Source organism: Typha latifolia, chromosome 2 (assembly GCF_019914945.1).
Source record: "Typha latifolia isolate L0001 chromosome 2, TyphaL0001v2, whole genome shotgun sequence".
NCBI classification, from domain to species: domain Eukaryota; kingdom Viridiplantae; phylum Streptophyta; class Magnoliopsida; order Poales; family Typhaceae; genus Typha; species Typha latifolia.
This window is the reverse complement of record NC_133087.1, coordinates 2,045,605-2,055,425: the sequence shown is the minus strand read 5'-3', so window position 1 is coordinate 2,055,425 and position 9,821 is coordinate 2,045,605. Positions and strand designations below refer to the sequence as shown.

At 37.1% G+C, this 9,821-nt stretch overlaps 2 protein-coding genes across 5 annotated transcripts; both read right to left on the bottom strand.

Annotated features, from left to right (window-relative positions):
• Window positions 1–899: 899 nt before the first annotated feature.
• LOC140782653 (mediator of RNA polymerase II transcription subunit 27) lies at window positions 900–7,952 on the bottom strand. Of its 4 annotated transcripts, none has more exons than XM_073129344.1 (8): window positions 7,619–7,952; window positions 6,172–6,337; window positions 4,337–4,808; window positions 3,151–3,210; window positions 2,889–2,957; window positions 2,320–2,363; window positions 1,963–2,245; window positions 900–1,331 (listed from the first exon to the last, which is right to left on the bottom strand). In XM_073129344.1, exons 1-7 carry the CDS (start codon window positions 7,908–7,910, stop codon window positions 2,062–2,064), a joined length of 1,287 nt encoding a protein of 428 aa, XP_072985445.1. In that variant the 5' UTR covers window positions 7,911–7,952; the 3' UTR covers window positions 900–1,331; window positions 1,963–2,061. The 4 variants fall into 4 exon arrangements, with proteins under 4 accessions (XP_072985445.1, XP_072985446.1, XP_072985447.1 ...); XM_073129345.1 differs by having other exon boundaries at window positions 2,320–2,756; window positions 7,619–7,938; XM_073129346.1 differs by having other exon boundaries at window positions 3,151–3,206; window positions 7,619–7,938.
• A 554-nt stretch (window positions 7,953–8,506) lies between these two features.
• LOC140782183 (expansin-A1-like) lies at window positions 8,507–9,821 on the bottom strand. The gene is made up of 3 exons (XM_073128631.1): window positions 9,626–9,821; window positions 9,209–9,521; window positions 8,507–9,100 (listed from the first exon to the last, which is right to left on the bottom strand). The coding sequence occupies exons 1-3, from the start codon at window positions 9,738–9,740 to the stop codon at window positions 8,797–8,799; spliced, it is 732 nt and encodes a 243-aa protein (XP_072984732.1). The 5' UTR covers window positions 9,741–9,821; the 3' UTR covers window positions 8,507–8,796.

Here is a 9,821-nt window from a genome sequence, read left to right as displayed (position 1 = left end):
TTCTAATCAATAATTCCTTCTGTACAAATGATACAATGTTACAAAGATGAAAGAAATATTTTATAATAATTTTAACCTAAACGTAGTAGAATCTCATACGAAAAATATATAAGTTAAGTTTTTTTTTTTAAAGCATCGTAACTTTATACGCCATTATCCTTTTTAGTCATAAATATATCACTATGAAGATATTAAAATAAAAAATCTAAGTTAGAATAGTGTAACAAAATTCCCCACGTCATAATGCGCTCGCCCAGAATGCAAAAAAGAGATAATATCTCCTACAAATTATAATTTTAAATTTTAGCCGATTTTTTGCTAATAAATACTGAATTGGTTGACGATTTTCTAAAAAGTAAGACATTTTAAAATAAACTTTCTAATGTTTTTATATAAAAATAAAGCAATAACAAGGTCAGCTTTTTAAATTATATCTTTATATAAAATAAAATATTAATAAGTTCAACGTTTCAATTAAGCTATAGTAAAATAAATCTATTTTGGTATTTAAATTGAAGATATAATCTATTGTGATAAATAAAATCTCGAAGAGGATTAGCTTGACAAAAAGACTCGAACTTGAAACGTGTACACAAAAGTCATAGTGATCGGAAAGGAAATGAAATGAAAGAGCATAGTTTATAGGTAACATATTGAGATGAGAAGGTACTCGTGCTAATTTTTTTGGCAAACAAAAAACCTAACATAATTGTTCTTATGAGATAGAAGACTACCAGGACAGATTCATGGTAACACCAACTCAACAAGATTGAAACCTAACATGAAGGAAGAAAGCAAGCTAAGACAAAATTATTCTTATGAGATAAACAACCAATGCAAATAAGATACGATATCAAACCAGCAGAAAATGAACTGCTTCATGGAATCCTGAAAAACACTTTTCTTTCCACCCATGAACATGGCTTATTTATTTGAGCAGAGCAAAGCAGCAACTAGTACAAACCAATCAGGTTAACCTAAAACTCCATACTGAAGCAATTACATAATCAACTACACATTCCGCTAAGATTTAAGTGAACCATTTGACTGAAAATGCAAGAAACTAAATTTCCTCAGTCTTCCAGTCATGAGATACATTTAAGTAAGGCAACACTCAAAAGCCTACACAACAGCAATAATTACAGTTCATAATTCCCAACTTGATCGACTGAGCTGAGCTTTTTCTACCATTACGAACAGGACTAGAATGAATTACCTCCAGGAGATGTAAAAGCCACATTCTCCAAATTACTTTCACTGCAACTGTATACACAACTTTGCTTCTAAACTTCTTGCATGAAAAGTGTAACTATTCCTTTTTATAACATAACCTGGAGAAGGAGCTAATCAGATATTAGATTAAGTATCATCAACAGGAAGCTGCTAAATGGAAAATGTCATGATCCATGTGTATTACAACATAAGAACACGACTTGATAAGACAACTAAATAAATAACCATATTAGGGAGCCTTACCGCAACTTAGTACGACTCAAATGAGAATATATGATAAACAGAAGGTTCATTTCAAATTTCGCCAAGTCAGAAAATAGGACATTACATCCAAATTAGTAAATGATAGCAGGAGGTCCTTTATAATAGCTTACATAAACTAAAAAGCTTTTTGTTGAATTCAGATATTTGAATGGAAACAAGAGTTCTCCTAGATCATTAGGAACCAGTCTGTAGAAGTGTCATCTTTCATTTGAAGTTTAGGTCCCACTAACACAACGGCAAGGATCTAAGGAGCTAAGAAGAGAGATCAATTTATTGTCAAGAATTCATATTGAGTGTATAAACATATCTTTACTTGACATCTAACATGTGCTAAAGAAACTACTGCAAAAGAATTTAGATGCTTCAAGGGGATTCTGTGGTAATGCTAGAAGAACTATCAAACATAATCTGCCAGAAAGTAGCAAAAAAGAAAGTAGTAGAAAACATCATAGATGATGGACTTACCGGCTTAGTTTTAGTGTTCTACACAGTACTCCAAGAATTGCAAAATGTTCAGCCACAGAGTTGCTGAAAAATACAAGTCAAGAAGTGGAGGAAGCCGCATCAGACTTCAGCAGAAGAGCACCCAATGTGATACGCTAAGATAAGATCTGGATTTTGGCCCTTAGCTGACGGTGCCAATTGGGTTGAGCCAAACTTGGTTGACAAAGTTAGCTGATAGGAACGATGAACAGGAGGCAAGAGCACAGCTAGAGACTTGTCCATCATTAAGAGGCATCCACATTTACTGCATATGACAGAATATCAATACACCAGCAATATATACATTATGACGAAGAAAGGCAGTACCTGTACCCTTACCTGCAAACTTTAGTAAATAGTGTTTGATAGCTACAGATCCAATTCTGCAAAAGAAAGTTTGATATTATTATCATTCTAAATCTAGAATGAATTACCCTGATCCTAATCAAAGAGCTCGTAAGCATAGCGACTAAACGTGTACAGCTTCTATGTAGAACTAAATCTTTTCATGACATGCCGAAGTCCAAGAAGATAAATAATGAAGAAGTAAAGGATATATATTACTCTACACTTATATGGTAAATATGAAAAACAAAACCCAAATATAATTTGCAGTTTTCCACAAAATGTTGCATATACACTCTACAGCAAGAGAGATACAAATGGGATAACATACCAAAGAGTAGAGAAAGTGACTTATTCTATGCAGTAAATGTATAAAACAAACCAAAAAGCAGCCCTCGTTCCACAAGATGTTGCATCTCAACAAGAGAGATCTGAATGGGATAACATACCCAAAAAAGAGAAGGTGACTTATTCTGTACAGTAAATATATCACAGACCAAAAAATAACCTTGTTCCACAAGATGCTGCATCGCAACAAGAGAGATCAGAATGATATAGCATACCAGAAGTAGAGAAAGTGAATTATTCGGATCCACACCAAGGAAATATTGCAATGCCCTATCAGCATGCTCCTGCAAAATGAAATTCAAACAAAATATCCAGGGTTAAAAATATCTAACCAGCAAGTTAAACTTTCCCGTTCTTGATAGAAAAAGAAAGGGGCAAACATGATACTTCAATTTCGCCTCAACCAAAATATTGCAATTTCGCCTCTACCCAGCAATGACATAAGGAGGAAAGAGAATAGATTCCTACAAAACTTACAGTGATGTGCCTGAAAACATGATGCACCGACAATCCTCTTGCATGAATGTAGCTTCCTGCCTAATAAAATATTCCATTCAGAAAAACAGTAATAACTCCGCAAATCACTATGGACGAAACAGACAGATACATGTAACTTAGCCACATATTCTGAAAAAAAAGAGACTACCACAACGTGGTGCAAAGAGAAATGCTATGTGCAAGCATGGAATACCATGAGACATCATCCACACCTTTTACCTTCGGAAGTTTGCTATAAAGAAACTTCTAGGCAGACAAGTCTCTATGAGAGGATTAAACAAATTTTAATGCAAGGTACCAATTTATGATGGTTACTTTCCAAATTAGGTGCGAAAAATACTCCAAGAAGGAGACCTACCATCAGAAACCAAGTTATTTGACAGGGTCTAAGAGACCAGTATCACAAATTAGGACTGTGCAACCACAGAGAGGAGCATCAAATTGGATAAGGTGATATGTCTATAACAAATAACCTAAAGGGCAGATTAAGTACAGAAGTATAAGAACATTATCATTAGCATCCATCTTTTTCCATTCACAAAGGGTTGGCTAGAACACAATGCAAAGTCGAGCATTCCCATGAGCAATGGACACAATCTACAACCAACAAACAATTTGATGTCAGCCTCTAAAAGTTATGCGCCAACAACTTATTTTAAAGGACAACATAAAGCAACCGATGGACTTGTATAAAAGCTAAGGCTGGTGGAGGATGATCTTTCAACTTCATTGTTCCAAACTTAAGCTCGTGCAAAAGGCATAACTCTAGAAACAACTTCAACATATGAAGTTGACTTTATCAGTGACACAAAATTATCCAAAGAGAAAAATAATAAACAGTGCAATTTTAGGCATATAACCTGCATAGAAATGGTAGTAAACTCTATACCTACTCAAAACTACCAGATCTTACAAATAGTTGCCCTTTTTAATTTACTTATAATTCTTAGGAAGTAAAATTACTATAACCCTGTAAAATCTCTCCTTGACCAAGAAATAGTACAATTCTCAGATAGAAAAATTGGCAGACAACAGCGATATGTTTAGCAACTATTTATTATAGGTAAAAGCATATCATATCCAGAGGTGATTCTCTGAGAAGGTATTTAATTAGAAGACTAACTCTCTTATAAAAATCATGAAGAATATTGAAAAGATTAAGCACCTCATTAGGAGAAAAGAATGCTACAGCATCAGGGTTTGTAGATCCTGCTGGATGAAGCGACAATATAGCTCTGAATATAGAAGGTGCCGACAACTCGATCACAGCTACCTGATCAACAGTAGAAGCATGAGAACCTGATACTTGTTTGCTTAAATTCTGCAAGCTCTGCTCCTTGGATGGATCATCTGAATTTTCACCAATTGAAGATGATAATGATGAAGCTCTTTTCAACCAATCGAGTCGCTGATACATTAATACTTTTATGTTGGGCGCCTCATGTTCCAGATTTTTAAGGATATCAGACAAGGTTTTTTCTCCCACAAGCTCATCTCTGTTGTTCATGGTCAATCCCTGAGAAATACATTGTTTCTTTGCAGTCCCAGACTCACTATCATGATGACAACTTTGCAGATCATCTTCCAGATGAGGGAAGAAGCGCCTCTTCTGGTCAGTGAATGCCTTGAGAGCTAACCTGAAAATCATAAAGCGATTGAGATAGATCCACATGAGAGTTACCTTTTACTGCTTATTAATTTTGCTATGTGGATTTGCATGAAACAATAAAAACGGAACTTAGCACATGCCGTGGGCATTCTATTAGACTATAGTAAAACTACTAGAATTATTATCTGTATTAACCTGACTAAATTCAATTAGAAGCAAGCCAACAATATAGTGGATGACCAATATAGGGCACAAAGTTTACTAAGAGTGTTTTTGTTTGATAGGAAATAGGAAAAGAAGGAGATAACATGCTAAATGAAGAAAGTGGAGTGGAAAGTAAGTTCTTTTAATTCTTTAACCACTCAACTTCCTTTATTTTACTCTCTTTTAAAGGCAGAGAGTGACACTTCCCACATTTTTATGTACTGGATGTCAACCTTAATTACAATAACTATCCACTTTCAATAAACACTTCTTTTTTTTTTTACCAAACAAGCAAACACTAGTAAGTCAATACTACTTACTAGATGTGACTTCACTAGAAACTTCGACCACTTTCTTTCCCTCCACTTTTCATCAACCTAACACACTCTTACCTAGATTTTGTTACACTTCAAAATTCTAATAATTAAACTAATAGAGTTGTGTTTCAAGAAAAAATACTGATTTGAAGTCCCCAAAGTTAACCATTCACTTAACTCAATTCTTATGTTGAAACTCTTATTCACATTTAAGCCACACACACATATCTACCTCAACCTTTTAGTGCTTTAATGCCATCATCTCCCTTTCTCTACACACTAAACGCTTCCAACTTAGTTTGACACTAGGGCAGCTGAAGAAATTCAACTTATCTCCATCACTATGAAGTATGTACCCTTCCAACAGGAAATGTTGTAGCCTTCCCATCACACTATAACATGGATCACCTTTTACTTTTTCAGGAATTCATAACACTGTCCTTAATCATCACCTACAGCAGAAATATCTACTCTAAACATTGATAGCCTGATTAGAAGTTAAAAACAGGGACCAATTTGCAATTATCCTCTATATCTGGAAACCCTAAACCTAGAGTTTTTGCTGTAGTCAAATAGGAAAAAAAAATGTTAACTAGAGAAGATTACAAAAGAATCTAAAATACTTCTCATTAAGAAAGCCAAATTTTGTATCAACAATTCAAACACTCTTATCTATATTATGTTCAAGCAAAGTATTAGAGAAAACTTCACGCCATAAAAAGCAAAAATTAGCTACTCTCAAATAATTTCTCATGGAACGAAAACAAAGAAACCATCATTTAAATATTCAAGCATGTAATTTCCTTTCTGCAATCCAAAGAAAAGCATACTTCAAGAATTTATGAGACCTAAGCAAGATAAATACACTACCTGGTTCTGTCAACAGCAGATGCACCAGCCTGGCCAGCAAGTTGGCGCTTCCAAGCATATGCAACAACAGCACCGTCTGGGCAAACAAGTGGCATGTGTAAACCCCAGGAATTACCTCGAGATTTGAGGGAGCCATTTAAAACACCAGATTCTTCGAGCTGCCTTCCTAACAACAAAGAAAAATGGAATGATTTTAAATGTCAAATGGCAAATTCTCAAAAAAAGTTAAAAGAAGCAACATCTAGTCAAGAGTAAGCTTCAACAATGTTCAACAGATGAATCATTTCCAACAAGATAAATAGTCTCTACAAGTAGTCAGAAATCCAACCAAGTATATCCAGTTACAATTTAATATGAAGAGTACTTCAAGAAAGGATGAAGAAGGAGACAGTGGGAGTCGCAATGATTCAAGAAATAAGCCTCATGAAACATGATGTTTTAAGAGAAAAAATAATCATATAGTAGGATAAGACAAGGAAAAATGTTTCATGTTGGACTAAGTAAGACAATTCAAAAAGTATCATATGTTAATGCATTTAGGAAGATGAGCCTCCAAATGAATGATTTGGAGTCATGGACATTGCAGACCTATCCAAGAAAGTAGCTGGATGCTTTTAAACCTAGGAAAAGTGGGGATGAAAAACACTTACAATGAGCATCTATCAGAGCCGACAATTTCAAAGTTCTAATTCAAGTTATTATTGCGTACAGGAAGTGCCTCAGTAACAAACTGAACAGAATTGGTAATCTTCTTACCTATATAAGATTTATTATGGCTTAGTCCTCTTTAAAAGCTTGTGGTTACCGACAAAATACAAGTACAAATTGCAAATAAAATCTTTACATATATGTACCAGATATAATTTCACAGATCAATAACCCACATCACCAACAGTAAATTAGTCTCAAAAATGAAAATTCAACAAAAAAGCAAGCAGCCACTAGGCGAGAACTTTCTAGGTCAAAAAGGAAAAGAAAAGGTAAATTCAACAAGCAAGTAAAATGCACGAGAATTTACTAGGTCAATTCCTAAGCAAAACAAATGATTGGTCATAAGACCCTAGCCGCAGCCACTACCCGATAGGAAGCCAATCCTACGAGACAAAAATCTGCAAGTAGAGCGAGGACAGTTATTATGAATTAATGGTTTGAATCAGGGCAAGTTGGCAAATAGACTCTTCAGCTAAATAAACAAAATTTCAAGAAGGTAACTATCTTACAAACTCCCAACAATTTTTACGAACTAGCTGATAAAAGAAAATGCGAAAAGGAGCAATCCAGAACACTTCTTGAAACGAATTTCCACTATTAGCAAGTAAACAGACCGCAAAATAAAAGGACTTAAAACAAGAACGATCCAAGAACCAGAACACTATTCAAGAAAGATAATTAACCGCCCCACGGTATAACCCTAGAAATCTACGGGAAGATGATTTCTGAGAGGTACCGAGAGCGCGGAGATCGTGGAAGTGCTTCCGCATGGACGTCTCCTCCTTGAGGACGAACTGGGCGGCTCTCCGCGAATTGTGAGGGGACTCCGCAGCGAAGAAGAGCGCCTCGAGAAGGCGGTCCGCGCCGAGCCGTATGTCGGCGATCAGACGGCCGGCGCGGCCAAGCCGGTCCATGGCCAAAGCCACCTGCTTAGGCGGCGCCTCGGCAGAGGATGAGACGGCTCCGCCTGATATCGGCGGTTCTTGTGGTGGCAAGGCGGCGGAGATCGCCGCTTCAGATTGCAGCATCGCGAGGAGGAAGTTGGAGTGGAATTTGATTTCGAGTGGGTTGGAAACTTTTAAGTCAGTGTTCAAGATAGTAATAAAGGGCCGGGCTGGGTGGGCCTTATTGGGCCTCTCTCACTAATTATCCATTCCAACCCTACTATTCACTAAAATTACATTACAGTGACGACTACTTTGGCCAGTAACAGTTAATGATAAATATTCCCCATCTTCAATTTTTTTTTCCTCCTTTTTCCCTTTAGAAGCTTGAAATTAGACTAGGGATAAAACCCTTCATTTTCACATGATTTAAAAAAAAAAAAATGTGTTTGTGTGCATGAATGGCCCTTGAAGCTATTCAATGATTAAAATGTAGCCTATTTAATGGTAAAATAATAGTAAGAACACCCTTTTAATAATTCAATATATATTGGCTGTATATTAGTGGTATCTTTAATATTAATATAGGTATCAGTAGGACATCGGTCCCGGTGCAAGATTATCTTATGTAATACAATTCCCAGGATCTATCAATAGTGTTCACACCATACCATTTGCTTTGTAACAAAGTCTTCTATATTCAATGTCATATATAATATATATATATATATATATATATATATATAAAGTACATTACAGCACCAGAGCTGTTTACATTAATGGACCTTAAACAAGGAAAGTAGCACATAATTAAAACTCAAACCATTCATGGGCGGGCGACCAACCTTAGGTTCACCTCCGCCATTAATCACTCTCATCTCACCACTTTGATGCCATTCCCCTTCTAATCCATAAGCCAAGGAGAATGACAAGAAAAAGAAATAAAGAAAGAAAGAAAGAAAAAGTAACTAACAGCTCCAACTCAAGTTAGAGGAATTAACTGGGTGGTGTTGTTCAAAAGCTAGCTTAACTAGAACTGGCCTCCGGTGAAGGTTTGGCCAAAGTTCCAGTTCGCAGGAGCGACGTTCATGGATGTGAGGCTGCGTCCGTCACTTGTTGTGACCCTGAAGGAGAGGGACTGGCCGTCGAGTTTGCTGTTGCTCTGCCAGTTCGCGCCCCAGTTGTGGCTCATCGCCTGCCACCCAGTTCCCGACCCCTTGATCGACACCGCCACCACGTCGCCGGCGCCGCCCACGTTGGTTATGAGTACTAGGTTGAAGTAGGAGTGCCCATTGATGGTGAACTTTATGCCTCCTTTCTTCGCACAAGGTACTCTGAGTATCGCATAACGGAGAGTTTAGTGTCGTTTTAGAGAGAGAGCAGAAAATAAAAAAGATTTAAACTTTTGAGTTGAGTTGGGTTTTGGATTCTGAGATTCGTACCTCCTGAATTGAACTGGTACAATGCCAGCTTTATACTGAGCAATGCGCTGGAAAATGGGCTGGGAGAGATCAAAGTGCTGGAGAGGAGGATTGCACCACCCTCCGGCGTCGTTCGGGAGCGCGTTGTTCGGCGGGCAGAAATTCGTCGCCGTGACGACGATCGACCCCGGGAGGCACCATCCCTTGCCGTTCACACACTTGATCTCAAAGCAAGCTCCACAGCTCTGCCCATTGTTGAACAGAGCAGTGCTCAATGCTGCTGTGTCAGTCCCATACCCTTGGCTGTAGAGGTTTCCATACCCACAAGCTCCTCCTGATCAATTTTTTTTTTTTTTAAAAAGGGGGACCATATTGATAAGAATAGTTAAGTTGGAAGTGAAACTAAAGATTAATTAGAAACTGCCCTTTAGTACTCACCCATTGTTCCAGAAGCATCACCACCTCCATAGAAAGTAGCATGAGCATCAGTCCACCCATAACCAGTCCTGAACATTGTGAGAAGTGCAAAGATGGAGAAGAGAAGTGACTCCATTAGGAAAGGAAGGGAGGAAGCTTGTAGGAGAAAGTGAACTTAGAGGTGATAGAATAGAATTTGAGGAAAGGTGAGGAAGGT

What these genes read in the sequence shown, in the direction of transcription:
- LOC140782183 (XM_073128631.1), bottom strand. Translation starts at nt 9,740, where the DNA reads ATGGAGTCACTTCTCTTCTCCATCTTTGCACTTCTCACAATGTTCAGG. An exon ending in TGATGCTTCTGGAACAATGG is followed by an intron (nt 9,522 to 9,625) that starts GTGAGTACTAAA and finishes AAAATTGATCAG; the next exon opens with GAGGAGCTTGTGGGTATGGA. An exon ending in GTACCAGTTCAATTCAGGAG is followed by an intron (nt 9,101 to 9,208) that starts GTACGAATCTCA and finishes TGCGATACTCAG; the next exon opens with AGTACCTTGTGCGAAGAAAG.
- LOC140782653 (XM_073129344.1), bottom strand. Translation starts at nt 7,910, where the DNA reads ATGCTGCAATCTGAAGCGGCGATCTCCGCCGCCTTGCCACCACAAGAA. An exon ending in CATTCTTTTCTCCTAATGAG is followed by an intron (nt 3,211 to 4,336) that starts GTGCTTAATCTT and finishes ATATTTTATTAG; the next exon opens with GCAGGAAGCTACATTCATGC. An exon ending in ATGTTTTCAGGCACATCACT is followed by an intron (nt 2,958 to 3,150) that starts GTAAGTTTTGTA and finishes TTCATTTTGCAG; the next exon opens with GAGCATGCTGATAGGGCATT.